Source organism: Martes martes, assembly GCF_963455335.1.
Source record: "Martes martes genome assembly, contig: scaffold_138, whole genome shotgun sequence".
NCBI classification, from domain to species: domain Eukaryota; kingdom Metazoa; phylum Chordata; class Mammalia; order Carnivora; family Mustelidae; genus Martes; species Martes martes.
In genome coordinates, this window is record NW_027666294.1 from 104120 (window position 1) to 123431 (window position 19312).

The following is a 19312-nucleotide window of genomic DNA, read 5'->3' on the forward strand; positions in this document are numbered from 1 at the left end:
CTTTTGGATCGTCAGTTTCCTAATGCATAAAATAAGGCAGTGGGATTAGAAATTCCTAAGGCCTCCTTCAGTTCTCACCTCCCAAGATTCTACATAAGCTAGCAAAACAAAAACAAAAACAAAAAGACAAAAGCCTTACGTAAGGGATGAATATTATAAGCTACCAACAAAAATAATACAAGAAAGAGACCTGCTATATAATTCAAAGGAAAAAAACCTATCAACTCAAATAAGAGAAAAATTTAAGAAAATAAAATCCCTAGGACCCCCTTTTAAAGTAAAAATTTCTGTCAACCTCTAGGTGGTTACGTGCATTACAAAAATCAGAATCCTTCCTAACAGGAACATTTATTGGAAGACAATAGGAATTGACACTACCTCATCTGAGAAGCAGACCAGCAGGATGAATAAGACACTCATACATCTGTGTTTCTGTGACTTTTCTCACTTGGTATTATTTGCAACTGTACTTTTATGTCTGGCAGCAATGCCAACTGCAGTACGAATGATGTATTATTTTTATCACGTTGATTACATATGTTCACCAGTTTAGCTGTCCATAGATGCTTGGTGTGGTTTGCAAATAGACCCAGTGACAAAATCCAGAGCATGGCATTTTCACAGAAAGTGTTTACTGTGAAATTTCTCCTTAGAAGTTTGCTTTTCTCTACAGCTTTGCTCCATATGACATCCACAGTCCTACATTTCAAATAATGGCTTAGAGCTAAATTAAGAAAATGCTTCAATTTGATAAAACATGACTACAGTAGGATGTGGTAGTTCTGGAGAGAACCTCATTTTCTTATATGATTAGAGATTTGGTCAAATTTAAAGTCTGCTAAACTTTTCCAAACTGCACTTCTTTAGCTTCATGGTGACTCGGTGCTTACATTCTGTTATTCATCAACACTTCACAGAAATACTTGATTTGTCTGAATGAATTTAAAAACCCACAACTGAAGGAAATCAGAAAAACCTGGTTTTAAATATCAAAAGATTCCAAATGAAAAGTATTTCTGCAGGCCACACGAAGCAAGTTTTATTGATCAGTGTACTTCTTTGCAGGATGAAATTGTTGCAAGATTGAACGTAAGAAAATAAACTTACTGGTAAATATCTTTCCTGAGGACAGATCTGCCAAGCGGATTGTCAGCTTGGGGAGCCATAGCAACAGAGCCAATCTTCAAAACCATGGTGTCTTCTTTTGCTGCCTGATTAACTGTAACAAAAGAAATTGACTCATGAAGTATACAGTAGGTCTGTGTGTAACTTCATGCAAATGGAGAAATCTTTGAATAATGGGGTAGAGACACATTAAGATAAAAACCAGTAAATGAGGACAAGGAAAAAAATTACGTTAAAAATAAAAACGTTTGATGCTTTTAAAAACTATTTCCTTTATATCCCATTTTCTCTTGTACATGACTAAAATGGCAACTAAAAAAAACCAACTCCAACCCAACATTAAAACATATGTTAAATACATATAAGTAGTGCTAAAGTAGTACGTTTATCAAATTTCATAATCTTAGACTACTACATCTTTCTCCCAGGTGATTGCTAGCCCTAGGATTTTTAACACCGCACTGCTGTGTACAAATATATTACTGTCTACAAATATATTGAAGATCACCATAAAGTCAGGAATAGATTCGCAAAGCCATTTAAATTTACATGATAAATAATAATTAAATACAATATATACACATACATGCACACACACAGTAACAGCACTTTAAGCTCTAACATGTCAGAAGACCCAAAGGAAACACAATGGGTGTAATGGTGAAGAAAGAAAAAAACCAAGGGATTGTTTACTATACAAGGATATTTCAACTTGCCATTCTAGGCACTTCTTAATTTTCATAATTTCTGCTGTGAAATTGCTTGAGAAACAGTAATTTCACACCTATGTAAAAGTTCTATTTCTAATGGAATCTATCACTAAGGCAAGTATTCTCAAAAACAATATATATATAAAACATATATATATATATACAATATATACAATATATATATAAAACAAGATATATATATCTTTTCAATTTTTTATTGTTTTTGAGAATATGTTTTATATACACACACACACACACACACACACATATATATATATATAATTGATCCTGATCCTTTCTACTGAATAAAGCAATATTTTACCATGTTCTTATAAAGTTCAACAATTTTTCTATAAATCACTGGCTAATCCAACATCTTTTCTAAGGACTATCTGAGATGGACAGAGGTTCTTCATGGCCCCATTAATTTATATTAAATTCTACTCCCTCTTCTCCAACAGATGATCTCACTGCACTAGCTGTTTAAAAACTGTTTAAAATTGCTAACAATATATAACTTTCTGGGTTTTGAAGAAAACATGTATAAAACTCATAATTTCTCTCAAGAAACTATCATCTGCCACAAATGGAACCAAAAAGGACTGGCTGCAAGATCTCAGGAATATCCTGAACAGAACATGCCTACAAAGGCATACAATCCAGATTTTGCAAACTGTGGTGCCCGAAGAATGCAAAAGCTAAGAGATTATTTCCAGCTGCTTCAGCAGTTCACTCAGTATGGTCTGACTTGGATTAGTCTAAAAAAGAAAGTCAGAATTAAGAAAATCAGAAAAAGTTAGAAGGAAGATATTCAGTGAGGAAAAAAAGGAACCAGAAGAAGATGAAGAAGATGTAAAGGGAGTGGCAAAACAGCAGGGAGGTAGGGGTCAGAAGGACAGAAAAAGGGGAAGAGAGAGATGAGCTATCATAATAAATATTAGCATGCAGATGCTACAATAAAGATTGTACTTTTAAATGTCCACAGCAAAAAAGATCAAATAGAAAACTACTTCTCATACAGCTGTACTATTTTCAAATGACTAGAGGTCTGGCTTGATTATAGGTCCTTAAACTATGAACAGTGTTTACATTTCACAGATCTTGCATTTTATGCCAAGCTTATCAAATAGTTCCATGTGGGTAAAACCTCTGATTAAGCAGCAGGCATCAATTAAATCAATAAATAGTAAGCCTGGAGAATAGACCATACCACAAAAGTGCAATTAGTGTACTTGCTAACTGTTCTCCCAGGCTGCAGATACTACCCACCATATGAAGTCTGAAATGTAAAAGAAACACTGTTGTAAATGAGGTACATATGGAAGAAAAATGACGTACTTGGTGTTACATACAAAGCCAGATCCAAGAACAGAATTCTGTTTCTGTTGGAGCCAAAAGTGTTCTCACTAGATTATACTGACTATAAAGTTATAATAATAAAAAAGCACTTAATGCAGATCATTCACAAAGTAAATAAAAATAATCTTTTTATAGAGAGTAGTTAGCTTATCAAAATCTACTTCTGAGATCGAAGAAAAATAATAAAAATAAGTATTTATCAAAAATGTCTTTATTCAGTTCTTTAGTTACTTTATAATTAGAAAAAAATAAGCTTCTCCTTTTTTGGTTTATTTCACCTGCATTCAATAGTTGGACTATATGAGGAAATGTTCCCTCTAGATGCATTTTCAACATGAAAATGAATGCCTTCCTTCTTTGCTTGAACTGTATTTTTAAAAATTTAGTCTCATGCGGAACTACTTACTCTGGAAGACTCATACTAGATCCAAAAAACAGTCCTCTATTCTGAAATAAATAGCTTAAACTGGAAGTCAAACACCTGTAGATTCAGGATCCTGATAATGATTGCACATAATATAAACAATATTCAAGTTGAAAACCAGACTTTCAATATCATTTGTTTATATAAAATATTAGAACGTTAAATAGATTTTTATTATTAACTGATTTCACACATGAACTATTAAAAACTTTCACATTTAATGTAATGTGAAATATAAGTCTGAAAGATTTTATCTTTTCTTGGGGCAAGAGAGTGTGTATTGAAAATGAAAATGTTATGAACAACTCTGAAGTTACGAGCTTAAGTAACCAAGAGCTTAAAAATAAAGAGCTGAATTTTCCTGCAACTGTTAGGTAACATAAGACTGTTGCTTATAAATAAGTTTTCTTAAACCTAACAAGAAATAAAAGTGTTTTGGAGACCTCAGCTTCCTTTTAAGATTCTCAATATAAACTCGGCACAATAAAACATGTAAAGTCTCAAGAGTATTTGAATTTGCCACTGTGCAATGTTATAGTTTTATAAAGTCATAACTGTAGTGACAACCCTACACAAAGCTATCAACAAAAGGTTTTAGTAGTTATTGCCATATTTGCAGTTGAAGACAAAAAGAAGGTTCAAAAAAACTTTGTGACTATTATTTTACTAGTGGGAAATATAGTTGTATCTATTTTGCCAATTAACTCTGGTCTACAGAACAAATTGCTTGGAGATACTGCTTATAGTACAGTTTCTGCTGAGAAGTACAGATACAGCATTATTTAGTAATGCTATTACACTAAAAAAAAACATGATTTACACATATACTTTCATCTGATACAAATGTAACTCAAGCAAACTTTTTAACACCTTTCTGGAGTAAAATGCATACTATCCTCTTGACTCTTAACTAGATCTTGTCATGTGATTTATTTCTAGTGGAATTGCTGTTTCAATCATGTTTTCCTTAGTCATATTATATCTTCTAAAATGTATTGAATGAAAACATTCAATCTCCCAAATAAAATATACATTTAAAAATTTGTCTATACTTTAAAGTGACTGAAATGATGAATTTTACATTATATGCATTTTACTCATTGAAAAATTTTTCATGGATGAATTATCATTTGAATTAAGAGTAGCAACAATGAAAGGTAAAGTGTCAAAAAAATCTAATAGAATGTGCCAAAATCTTTGCACTTTTGGCATGCATTTTTATAACTGTTTTATAGACAGGAATGCATTCTGGAAATTCATTACTTCTCAGAGATAGTATAGGTAGAGATATAAGTACAGCTGACCCTTGAACAACATGAGTTTGAACTGTGTGGGTCCACTTCTATGTAGATTTTTTTTTTTTAAAGATTTTATTTATTTATTTGACAGACAGATTACAAGTAGGCAAGAGAGCCAGGCAGGGAGAGAGAGGAGGAAGCAGGCTCTCCACGGAGCAGAGAGCCCGATGTGGGGCTCGATCCTAGGATCCTGGGATCATGACCTGAGCTGAAAGCAGAGGCTTTAACCCACTGTGCCACCCAGGCACCCCCTATGTAGATTTTTAAAAAAATAAATATACTGGAAACAATTTAGAGATATGCAATAATTAGAAACGAAGACAAATTATGGAGCCTAGAAATACTGAAATAACTAAGGAAAAGTTAGGTATTATTGAAAGAATACTGCATGTAATACAAAATATGTGTTAAATGTTTATGTTATTGGTAAGGCTTCCCATCTAAGCAATTAGTAGTTAAGTTTTTGGGGAGTCAAAAGTTATACATGGATTTTCAACTGCAGGAGTGTGAGGGTTAGTGCCCCTAACCTTTGCATTGTTCAAGGGTCAACTATAAAGATGTAAGTAAAGATACATACATGTAGATACAGATATAGATACATACATAGACACACACAGAGGCAGAGGGCAAAAAAAATGTACGCAATACAGTATAGGCCAGACAAAAGACTTAATATACAAAGAGCTCTTATTAAGTGATAAGGAAAAGATGAGCAACAACTTAGAAAAGCAGTGCGCTTTTCATTAATGAGCCTGACAAAACCCCGGAAAACTCTGTTAGGATGAGCGGAAGGAAACAGAAAACTGGTACAGCTATTTAGAAGGGCAATTTGACATTTGACAGCTCCTAAACATTTTAAAGGTACATGCCCTTTGATCTAGTAATCCTTTTGCTAGCAATTTATTTATATACATTCTCACCCAAGTCATGAAAAAATGCCTCTAAAAAGGTGTTTATTGCAAAAAGTTTATATAAGCAAAAGATTAAAATTAACCACAAGTTCACAGAGAAACACGGCAGACTGTATTTTTCAAAATGGCCATAACAATATGCACCCTTTTCTGTATGCTCTTATTCAAGGCTACCTGCTTAGGAAGTACTTAGGCATCTGAATTTTGAAATTATACCTTAAAAATCCCACCACAACCACCACCAAAAAAAAAGGGGGGGGGGGCGCCTGGGTGGCTCAGTGAGTTAAGCCTCTGCCTTCAGCTCGGGTCATGGTCTCAGGGTCCTGGGATCGAGCCCCATATCGGGCTCTCTGCTCGGCGGGGAGTCTGCTTCCCCCTCTTTCTGCCTGCCTCTATGCCTACTTGTGATCTCTCTCTGTCAAATAAATAAATAAAATATTTGAAAAAAAAAAAAAGAAAGAGAGAGAGAGAGAGAAGCAACTTAAAAAATAAGATAGCAGAAGTCTGGAAATATTTTTGCAATTACAATCAATTGGGGATTTTTCTAGTTACAGTAGCTGAATGGGAAATTTAAAACTTATAATTTAACACAGTAAGCCAAAAAAAAAATAACATGACAAAAATACAAAAGAAATCAAAATATAAAACAGTTTTCCCTCCATTTTCTCAAAGAGCCAGGTTTTTAATTCCTTCTGACATGTACACAAATTACTGAAACAGAGAACCTGTCCCAATAAACCACTGCTGCATAGGACAGAAGAATGAAGTTAGAGTTCACTACTGAACTTCTGACCTCTGTCTCATTGTGGAGGTGCTCGGGGGCTCAGTGTACCCACGCTCCCATCCTTACTAAGAGTGAGCCCTCTTATTGGCTGAACTATGCCTGCACATTAGTGTTGTTCAGAACATGCCACAAATTCTGTCCTCATCAAAAAGGTGTCCTAACATACTGGAGGTTCCTCAAAAACAAAGAATTCTAATACAGAATTACTGTATGATTCAGGTACATATCCAAAGAAGTGAAGTACATATCCAAAAGAAGTGAAAATGGGCTCCAAAAGACACCTGTATGCCAGTATTCATGGCAGCATTACTCATAATAGCCAACTCAAAGCTGGAAACAACCCAAGTGTCTGAGAGATGTAAGTTTTAACAAAATGTGGAAAATCCCTAAAGTGAGATATTATCTATCCATAAAGATAAAGTTGATACCATGCTACAATATGAATGGAGCTTAAAAACATCATGCTAAGTGAAATAAGCCAAATATTTATGATTCCACTTATAAGAAATATCCAGAACCGGCAAGTTCACAGAGACAGAAAGTAAATTAGAGGTTATCAAGGGCTGGGAGAGTTATTGCTTAATGGGAACAGAGTTTATTTGTGATGATGAAAACATTTGGAAATAAATAGTGATTATAGTTGTAAAATACTGTCAATGTAATTTATTCCATTAATGTACCCCTGAATAATTACAAATGGAAAAAATTTTGTTATATGTATTTTACCACAATAAAAAAAATGAAAAAGGAAAGACTTCTAATTCAATGATCAAGACAATTTATATTTTACAGGTAACATCTGTCTTAAGAAGAAACATTTAACATTATAAATAAGATCCACCTAGTGATGACCACCTAAGGGCTATGACACTGATATGGATGGTGAAAATTAGTTTGCCAGGTAAATTTCTCTCACATGTATTGTTACAAAAATTTTATTCAAAGGACCCTGGAATGAACATCTAAACCAAAATGAAAGAACAATTTACTGTGAAAATGTCCCCTGTATTAACAAGTACCAGTCAAAGACATCCCAAATCATTCAAACAGATAATATTTCACAATGAATAAGCAAAAGCTGAATGCAGATCAAATGCACACACTGAGAAACAGCTATGTCTAATTCTGGAAGATGTACCAGTATAAACATTCTTGAACATCTATTTAAAAAGTCTTAGCCAGACTGGCATGTCTTGAAAAAGCAACATACTGATACTGCTTTATATTCTAGGCCCAATTTCAAAACTTAAATGGGAGATGAAGCATATACATTATGTTTTTTTTTCTTGTTATTTGTATTTGTGATCACTACTGATATTTCAGATGTGAAATTTAATGTGTAAAACCTTATATTAAAATAGCATTAGGGACACTAGAAGAAAAAGGATTCAACTTAGGATTAGTTTACACGCAATTACTATTTAGAGACCAGTTCAGTCCCATAACTTGAAGGTCATTTGTAACTCCTGAACACTTCTATATCAGTACTAAAGCATCATGAAGTCAGATAGGTTGCTTTGCTTCCTGATTTGTCTGCACGACCTTTCCCAATTTTATCATACAGCCCTCTTTCTGTATTTCTCTCCACCTCATCCTAACTTTTCATCTCCTATAAAACTATTTTTCTTAGGGCTCAATGAAGTTGTGGCCTTACCAACTGTTTACATTCAAATGAGAATAATCAGAAAATTATGGATACATAAAATATACACTACAAAGAATTTTCAGGAAATCACAAAAGCTTACTAACATACCTTATTTTAAGTGAAATTACAGAAACCCACTCTGGTTGGGAAAATAAATGCTTTTATACTAACCAGAGAGTTATATCAGTAAAAAACAATATCATTAATTATTTAAAAAAATTTAGAACTTTTTTATAATATAGATATGACTTCATTCTTATTTTTATCTAGATTCAAATTTTCTGCCATTTTAATAGAAAAAGTTATAGATACTGTAATACAGTGATATTTTTGAAATGTAATGGACTACTTCAAACTTTTACCAAAATAATCATGTTTCCTCTAATAACAAAACCAAACTACTTCTGCTTCCAGTGTTTTCCCCCTACTCTCAGCTGAAAAGGCCAAAAGATTGTTTGAAAATCTCCATGACCTTTTATGTCTGTTCTCTTGTGTGGTTATGAGAAAGTGGCTCAGTTGATTAAGCATCTGCCTCTCAGTTTCAGCTCAGGTCATGATCTCAGGGTCCTGGGATGGAGTCCTGAGTCAGGCTCTGAGCTCAGTGGGGAGACTGGCCTGAGATTCTCTCTCTCCTCCCTCTGCCCCTCCCTCTGCAGGTACGTTCTCTTTCTCTCAAATAAATAAATCTTTTTAAAAAATACAGGTTTTTTAAACCTATGTAACTTTAATATAAATTTAGATAGCATTGTTAGATAACAATCTAAACATTCATTAGATACTCACATAATAAAGGATAACAATAAGGAAAAAGCATAAAGGTCAGTGTCTCTACAGTGAATATGGAGCTTTTCTGGTCTGCTGTTTCCTCTCAGATCACCTGCAATCACTCAGTGAAGACTAACTTTATGCTTTACCATTCATGTGTTTCTACAAACTATCTGAATAAATGAAAACAACTCGGCAGTTGCTCTCAGAATATAGCAACACAGAGAGTACTAATTTATCTCAAAGTAATCAACTCTATGATAGTTCTTATCAAAAATCAGAAGGAAAAGAATAGGAACTAGTTTGTATTAAAAAAATCCATTAAGTATAATATGCTGAATTTATCTCTAGACATCTTTGTAATTAAGAACTATAAAGCTCTACAAATAATTTTTTATTTATAATGTTTTTTAAAAAGGACCATTATTTTGATCAAAACTTAATTATTTATAATGTTAGGCAGAATAATCTTCCCTATGTGTTTGGGAGACAGAACAAGAGACAGACTAGACTCCCAAGAAGAAAGAGAATGGAACTATAGAACTAGGTGCTTTTCTTTTTTATTTACCATCACTGATCATTCAAGCTCTTCCTCCTCCACATCACAACTAAAAGGGAAAAAGCTCTACTGTTCTCATGTGGAAGAAGCTATTATTTATCCTTCTTATACCATTCTCTCTTCTTTCTCAAATTCATAGGGCCTTAATTTATGAGCAAGGTGCTCTACTGCCAAGGGAAACACCGTTTCTCAGGCTCTCTCACGATGGGGTATAGCCATATGACTAAGTTTTGGCCAATGAAGTACAAGCAGTAGTGAAATGTGGGACTTGCAAATATTCTGCCTTGAAAGCAAGGGCACACCTCCTCCTGATTCAGCTCTCATTTACTTAGAGCTTACTAAACAAGTGGTACTATTCACATAGACTCCATGTAGTCATCATTGGAAAGTAAGCCATCAGGAAGACCTACTATCAAGTTAAATACCACTATTACCATTTTGTACGTAGTAACTCAGATTAACCTGCTCAAGATTTTATACTTCATAATTAGTAAAGCTGGGATTTGAACTCAGGTCTCTGTAACTCCAAAGTTCATACCATGTGAACCACTACACTCTAATTTCACTAAAAAGTCCTTAAAGTTCTTCACTGTTTCATAGCATGGGGGAAACTAAAAATTTAAAAGTTTCTCTCATGGGTGGAGGCAGTAGGATTATAAATTCACTTCATTTTAAAACCTAAAATAACCTGCACCTAGAAGCCTGGAAGAAGCCACAGGAGCCTTGAAGAGTTGGCTATTTTTTTTTTTAAACTAATTTCTAGTTACCTTAGGTATACAGAACCTAACATTTGAGTTTAATAAAATGACAATAAGCATAAGCTTTGCTACCAAAAGCCCTGATGAAAAAAAAATCCATTTCTTATTCTAGTAACTAATTAAGTCAGAAACATACCCATTATTCTGAAATAACTCCTAAAGATTTAGTTGTAGAATGATTATAACATAATTACTTTTTCTAAAACACACTGAAGTGCAAAATACAACCTCCAATCTATTAAAAAATGGAAACTTAACCCCCTACATGGAAGTTTTATAAAATCAGACCAAAAAAAATCTGAAAGACAGTACCTTCAATACTTGGCTGCATTTCTTCTGTTTTTGGAACAAAAATTCTGATTACGCTTGTGTTGATATAAATCAAAGGTAAACTGCGTGAAGTCAATGTATGGCTCCTCATGGGCTGACCGGGAGATTTTCTTTTCTCTTTTTGGGTCCTTGGTAGTTTTGCTTGAAATATACTTGCAATGGCATTAAGCAAAGGAAAGCAAAGGACAATATCAAAAGCTTGTGCTGAAAGAAGAATTTCATGAAGAAAATGGGGGGAACCATCCGTTAAACCTTCAGATAACTTATGAAAACTTCTTCGCTCATTTCTTGATGTTAACTTGTGGCGGACATTTTTTGTTACAGCTTTTGTGTATGTCAAAGAGAGAAATCCGTGCTGCTGATGAGAGCCATCTAGAAGTTTTGCTGTTGTCTGTTCCAGAAAAAGGAAATCATAATACACACTTCATTAAAAAGAAAAAAAAAACTTTTTGAAAGCAGAAAATGATTTCAGTTGGTATTATAACCTTTTATTACGTCTACATCTGTTAATGAGCACATTACTGATCAATTCCACAGATGGGCAAAACCATCTAAAAATTAGAATGACTCAACTGAAAATTAGGAATCCTGAGTTCTAGTTCTAGATCTTGAGAGGCAATTAAACTTTGTTGTGTCTGTGTCTATGATTTCTACATTTTCTGCAACTTTCAGAATTTGGAACAAGTCGTCTCTGGATTTTACCTTTTTGTTCTTGATAATTCTTCACTGACGGTACCAATTTGGTGTTGTAACATGGGTCAGAGAGAGGTTGTTTATGCAGATGAAACTGAAATAACCATGTTACATATTTCCACTTGTAATCAACAACCTGAATAAAAAAGATGATTGACTTCCCTTGACCTAATATTTATGAGAACAGTTTTTCCTTAGATAATCTGGCTAATTTATATGATGACCAAGCCCATAAAAAGAACCTCACTGAAACCATGCTTTGATAACTAAAACAACCACTTAATGCATGTTTACTGGAAATAGTAACGTAACACAAAAATAAAACATCTGTCTTTTAGAACCGGCTTATTTTCACTGGCTATCATACTATTTATAAAACGTAACTACCAACTCTCTTACAATTCAAACTCATATTCCTTGGGTTTAATGCTCTATTAATACGCATACAACATTTGAGTAAAAATTTTATCATCATAACATCAATATTTCTGACCAAACTGTCCAATTAACTTACATTCAAATTACACACTCTAAACAAATTATAGTAAAAGAGCATATTTTTAAGAGTGAAGTAAAATGCATACTTTGTATTTGTCAAAATATGAAAAGGACAGCTCTTGAAAGTTTTCCTGAACCATGAAATATACATAAAATCCCATTTTGTCAATTACTCAGCATAAAATTACAGTTAAGCTATTATACTCCACATTTCCAACCTCTCTTCCCTGGGCCTAAAAACAAAGTTTTTAGGTTATTAGGGTCCAATGTGTGATGTCAAGAAAGGAAGTAAACTGAGAAAGAACAACAAACAGGAAAAGAGTGAGAGCGGCAAAGCAGCAATGTGTCCGGGCCTATGTTTTGCCAGTACTCATGAAGCTCTTTGGCTTCCATTTCCTTCCTCTCATGAGGCTGCCTGTCATCCAGTGACAAAGCAAGAGGGAAAATAGAATACAATGCAGCTGTTACTGTTTGCTTTTAATCTGGACTTTACAATGAAGAAAGGTGAGATTAAATTTACCTTCATACGTGTTATTTTTTAACCTGATTTTCTGACCATTAAAAATAACTTGGGATGGGGTGCCTGGGTGGCTCAGTGGGTTAAAGCCTCTGCCTTCAGCTCAGGTCATGATCTCAGGGTCCTAGGATCAAGCCCCGCATCGGGCTCTCTGCTCAGCAGGGAACCTACTTCCCTCTCTCTCTCTGCCTGCCTCTGTGCCTACTTGTGATCTCTGTCTGTCAAATAGATAAATAAAATCTTTTAAAAAAAAGAAAAATAACTTGGGATGGGGCGCCTGGGTGACTCAGTGGGTTAAAGCCTCTGCCTTCGGCTGAGGTCATGATCCCAGGGTCCTGGGATGGAGCCCCGCATCAGGCTCTCTACTCAGCAGGGAGCCTGCTTCCTCCTCTCTCTCTTCTCCTCTCTCTCTGCCTGCTTCTCTGACCTCTGTCTGTCAAACAAATAAATAAAATATTCGGGGGGAAAAAAAAAAAAAACTTGGGAAGTAGGCATTGAATGGATGTACAAAATAATCATATTTCATATAACTGTCCTGCCCTCAGAACATTTCTTTAATCATTCCCAACCTCCTTGTTGCCTCTCTGATTTCTCTTTCCTTTTGCTTTCTACATTCAAAAGGAAATACGGCAAAACAGGAAAAAGTGCCACCAGTCTTATCACCATCTTGCTGGACAGCAGGAAACACGGGATGGAGAAGGGTGGCTGGGGTATGGCCACACAGCAACATGGTCTTTGGGTCTCTAAACTGGACTCTGGGGGGCAAAGGCTACAGGAAGCTGCCATCAACCACTTATCTACATAACCTAGCTCAAATAATCCTCACAACGGCAACACATGAATCCTGGAAAATGCATAAAAGGTGTTTCACTGTATAAATGCTTTGATTTGGAAAGTATATTTTAAACATATTGAATGTAGGTACTCTTGGAAGGTAAACTCCCGTGAGAGGAAGTTTATTGAACTACTGCATTCTTAATTCCCTTAATGTAAGAGGGGAAAAAAAAAGAATCAATGAATACTAGCTGGAGTTGAGATAATGTAAATATTACCTTTTATATAGTAATAATATCTTATACTCTTTAAGATGAAAGGTTAGAAAATAATTAAAGAAATATTAGTAAAATTTTTAAAAACCTTAGAAAAATTAATAAAGAAAAATTTTAAAGGGCACTAATAAGTGGAGTTTTTCATGAATATACATTAAAGTTATTCAAAATATAAAAATAGTTAAGAATGGTTCTCACAGACACTAATAACAATCGAAGAGATAAAAATAAATCTGAATAGAACTTTTGCTGATAGAAAAGCCACATTTACAGACATCTTTCTCCAGACCAAAAATCCATAAAAACATAAAAAAATGAAATCACAAACTAGCATTTGTTATGCAAATACAATATTAAACAATAAATCTAGGAACACAATTGGTTAAAGTATTTGGCTAATTTTTATCATTTTTAAAAAAGATATAGGTCTTAAATTCCTTTTGAGCTACAAAAAAAAAAAAAAAGAGGAAATAGTTCCCATATGCTAAGAAAATATCTAATAATGTTTGCAGGGATTTAATAAATTCTTAAGAGAATTGCTATTACCACCATGATAATCTGGTCTTAATATTTTAAAATTACATACATTTGTATTGACTTTAAGAATGTCACTTAAAAGAATTAGCTTAATAACATATCCAGATATATTGTACCACCAGAAAAAACAGGGTTTCAAACATCTAAAAGCCACTGGTGTGCAGCCTGGTATTCATCTTCCAGCCAGTCAATGATGAGCATACAGCCTTGTCCAGTTTCAAGAGGTCACCAAGTAAGGTACTTTGAATTAGTTGCAAGAAGGAAATGGCATAATTGAAAGGGGGGAAAAAAGCAAGCTAAGTAAGAATCAAAGTTTGGTCAACTCTTGATCATTCAAAACATGCACAATTTAAAAAACATTGTACTTAATGTCCTACACTCTGATTTTCTTATGGTCATGGTAAAATTGGGTTGTAATCACAAAACCAGAGTGAAAAACAGGATATGCAAGTAACCCAGAAACAAATTAGATTGCAGTGTATGATTTAAAAGTGCAGTAGAGTTCACTGACAAAGTGGATCATACAGAGGAAGATGAAAATCAAGAGTTGACTCTATGGATAGTTCAATTCCTCCTCTGGATTCCTGTTAGTGGGAGTTCTGTAGCATAATTTTAAAATAATTTCTTACAGAAGGAAAGAAGCCAGAGCAATTACTGAAAGGGTCCTGCTTGCTGATGGGTCGAACCAACAAGGTGCGTCTGTTCAGCTTGTCGGTACAGGAAAGGAAGACACCTCCACATTGCCCCAGAGACCAACACTCTTCCCCAAGGCTTGAGGTGATGGACAGGAGCAAAGAAGGTGAAAAGACAAAAAGCAATAAAAGCCATAAGCAAAAAAATCTAGATACTTTAAATTTTGCTCAAGTTTGCATAGGTTTAGGTTTGAGCCACTGCTAGGTATGGCCTCTGTCTGGACCATCTTCTGCAAAAGCATTGTTAATGGAAATAAATGAAAAATAATAGCTTTTCGTGTAAAATCTACTACTTTCAGTTTATGATAAATGACAATCCAACAAGAACTCATTTATGAATAGGAGGAACTTCTAAAAAGTCAACATAATAATACATTAATGATAAAGTATTTTAATAAAAGCAATCCTACCTTTGCTGTTTGAAAAATTTTCTTAATACCTATAACAGGAAAATGGTTACAAAACACAAACAGCTTAAAGGAACAATTTTATTCTATAATGTACTTTTGGAAGAACAGGTCAAAAAGAATTTACTTTGAGCTCTAATTCTTATAACCATTAGTCCTATTGCATGAAAGAACAAAGATAAACAGTTTACAATATATTTTTAAAAAATCATAATTACTAAATGAGTCTCACCACAGGTTTTTCTTTGCACTGTAGAAATACTCCTTCAAAATGTCCTGACTGCCAACCTTCCCCTGGCCTGGAAAACACAAGTTCACCTTATCTGTTCTCTTCAATTTTTCTGAGTTAAAAAATTGAGCACATATAACTATTTCAAATAGTTATTATGTAAACAGCACTACACTGAACTAAAACACGGATCTGACAATGCAATCAAGAACAACTTATATTAGCACCACATGCTGGTTGTTTTGCATGGAAGCATTTGTCTTAATGGTAAAACTGTATACTTACTGACTGATTATTTATTTCTATCTCATCCATGAAACTATCAGGCCCATAAGGGCACGACTGACGTCTATTTTTCTCAAACACTGTATCCTCAGTGCTTATTAGCACAGTGCACATAATACACCCCCAATAAATACTTTGACTAAGTGAATGAATAATTATCTAAAACTTAGATAAATTTAACAGTAAAGTCACTGATGATCTAGAAGATACATTATAATATTCACATCATCAGGAAATGATTTCAGCTATAACATAATAATCATGTATCATCTGCAGAAATCACTTTCTTATAAAGATATGCTATTCATGAGGACCTAAGGAAATGAACATTCCATTATCAAAGATCAATTCATGATTCATGACTAAAGAATAAAAACAATTATCATTTGCTTTGTAACATACTACTAATAAAACAGAGTTTAATATATAGCCAGCAAAATATTTTGAACTTCACAATTATGACACAAGGTTTTGGCTGGACAGATGTGATGGTCACTGACATAAGCAATACAATATATGTGATCAGCAATATGATAAAGAATCAAAATTCAAATGTTTTTAATGTAGAATTAGAAACGTGTTCAATAAAAAACATTCTTTTTTAGGGTCTATGATGTAACAGTAAAGGTAGAGAAACATATGTGCTTCTGCAGGGATTCAATAAATAACTGCTGAATGAATATTATAAATTCCGAGAAAAAATAGACTTTAAGGCTGTTTCTACACCAACGTGAAATTGAAAATATGATGCTGTGTAAAAATATTTTTTAAATGTGTGAATTTTATGGTATGTAAATTGTATTTCAATTTAAAAAATACAAATTCTAGAGTCGTATTCTAAAGCAAAAAACAAAACAAAAAAAGCAAACAAAAAATACAAAAAGCATTTTTTTATCTTCATTTGGGAAAAATTAATGACAAAATTGCTATGCATCTTTGTGAAGATATCTAAAACTTTACTTTTTTACTACCATTATTTATTATTATGACAAATATGTATATATTAAATATATATAATTTAAGTATAAATTATAATTGTTTACGTCATACTTTTGATAAAAATTTACTAGGGAAAGAAAAATTTGGTTCTAGGAATATCCACCACATGTATATTAATCATGTGTGAGACAAGAAAAGTCTCCAAAGTACAAAGGGCCATGAGATGTCACTACATTTCAATCTGTGATTATTCTAGTATGGAGAGGGGATGGAGAGTACACAGCAAAAACCCAAGCCATTAATCATGTCTCCAGCAAATTTGCAAATATACAAAATAAAAAATTGTGTGAGACGACAGAAAAAGCAGCTTATTTCACTTAATATGGCAATATGGGTCTTCTGAACAGATTTGCCATCTTATGAAACAAAACTTTGTTATGTTCCACATATGAATGAATTCCAAGGAAAAATGATCAATTTATCTGTTAAGAACCCTCTTTGGAAATAAGTACAGTATTTTTTAAAAAGACCCAAATTAAAATATAAAAATTCTTATATAGACTGTGTCCAAATAAAGTATAGCTTTTCCCGCATTCATTACACATTATTTACCTGCTTCTATAGTGATCAATATTGAAACTCTCTATTTTACATTTCACTTTGGTATATACATCCTGGACATCTATGGAAGCACTGAGGTCTTCTAGTTCACTGACCATGCAAAGCTCTGCAACAAAAGGCAAACATTAAAATCAGCATAGGCCTCACAATCAATATTAAAACCTTCTATTTTAGATTAAATTCATATATATACTCTTGACATCTACAGAGGAAGTGAGACTTTTTGTTCATTAACCACACAAGAGCCTACAACACTAAGGAAAAGTAATAAAAATTCAGGTATTATATTCAATATATTAGTACTGCTAATAGAAATCACCTAAGTTAGATCTAATGATGTTTAAGTGACAGTTATAAATAAAACTAAAGTCTACTATTTCTTCTAAGAATAGTGTTTAATATTTTATCTTTTCAGTAGAGAAGAGAAGTAACCCTGTACCTGTGCCTTTATTCTCAGGATCTGGAGCAAAGAGTTTTATAGTAATTTTGGGGAGCACCCACTGCATCCACAGACTAATCCGTCCACTGGCTCCACCAATGTTACTTGTAGTTTGTTCCAAAGTCACAGAATCTGAAAATGGTGAATCATCACCTGCTTGTATAGAATCTCCCTGGGATGAGAAAAAAACAACTGTGTAACAAATAAAAATAACCTTAAAAATTATATAAAATTTGAAATTACCACTGATAACTTTTCCATAACATATATTTGCTAACAATAAACATTTAAATGCTTATGCTGATACATGTTAATATTATATGTATTATAATATTATATGTTAATATTATATGTACTATAATAATAGTACATATATAATAGTATATATATACTATTAGTACATATATTATTATATATGTACTAATATTAATATGTAATATTAATATATTAAAATATTAAATTAATATTAATATTAATTTAATAATAATAAATAATTTAATAATTTAATAATAATAAATTAAATTAAATATTAATATATTAATATATTAATATATTAATATTATATGTATTATAATATTATATGTTAATATTATATGTACTATAATAATAGTACATATATAATAGTATATATACTATTAGTACATATATTATTATATATGTACTATTATATATGTATATATATACATGTATGTATATATATAGTATATATATACTATATATACTATATAGTATATATAGTACATATATATACATACATGTATATATACATATATACATATATACATATATACATATATACATATACATATACGTATATATACATATATACATATATATACATATATATACATGTATATATACATATACATATATACATATATACATATATATACATACATGTATATATACATACATGTATATATATTATATATGTACATATATACATGTATGTATATATAGTATATATATACTATATAGTATATATATAGTATATATATACTATATATACATACATGTATATATGTACATATATAATAGTACATATATAATAATATATGTACTAATCACACGTTTTTTTATAGTTGAAATGTCCATGCATGTCATTCCAGTCTCCTCAAGAGTACATAAGATCCAGAACAAGTTTGGGTTGTACCAATGGGTATTTCCTTAGAGAGCAGAGTCTACAAGCTAAGCTATAGCCAGGGGCCAAATCTTGTCTATTTTTGGAAATAAAAGTTTTACTAGATCACAGCCATACTCATTCATTTACCTATTGCCTATGGCTGCCATGTAGCAGTTAGGTAGTTTCTATAGAGATGCTATGGTCCACAAAACCTAAAATATTTACTATATAGTCATTTATAGAAACCAGAGGTTTGTCTACCCCTGCTATGAAGTACTTATGTGAATCTACAATATCCATAGCAAATTGATTAGCATAATTAGCATGGCTTAACATTTATCATGCCTCACATATTTTAATAAGACATTAAAAAGTTGGATTTGACAGATTTTTAAAAAAATTTAAGTAATCTCTATACCCAACATGGGGCTCAAACTTACAACCCAAGATTAAGAGTCACATGCCCTACTAAGCCAGGCACATGTCCCAACAATAGATTCTTAAAAATAATTTATATGGCTAAATCGTTAGAGGTAAAGAGCATGAGTTTATTCAATTCAACAAATACATAATGAATTATAAATATGTAAGTTCCCGCATTTGGTACAACAGAC

The 19312-nt window shown here is 32.7% G+C and overlaps 1 protein-coding gene across 1 annotated transcript in view; it reads right to left on the reverse strand.

The window, feature by feature from the left end:
* LOC308338090 (intermembrane lipid transfer protein VPS13B-like) overlaps positions 1–19312 on the reverse strand; it is a 112956-nt gene that overhangs the window by 58775 nt on the left and 34869 nt on the right. Inside the window, exons 3-7 of the mRNA XM_080831653.1 lie at positions 17576–17747; positions 17128–17242; positions 15295–15361; positions 10652–11060; positions 1108–1219 (exon numbers count right to left, since the gene is read on the reverse strand). Of these exons, the coding sequence (XP_080687779.1) occupies positions 1108–1219; positions 10652–11060; positions 15295–15361; positions 17128–17242; positions 17576–17747 (875 nt within the window). The remainder of the gene's footprint in view (positions 1–1107; positions 1220–10651; positions 11061–15294; positions 15362–17127; positions 17243–17575; positions 17748–19312) is intronic.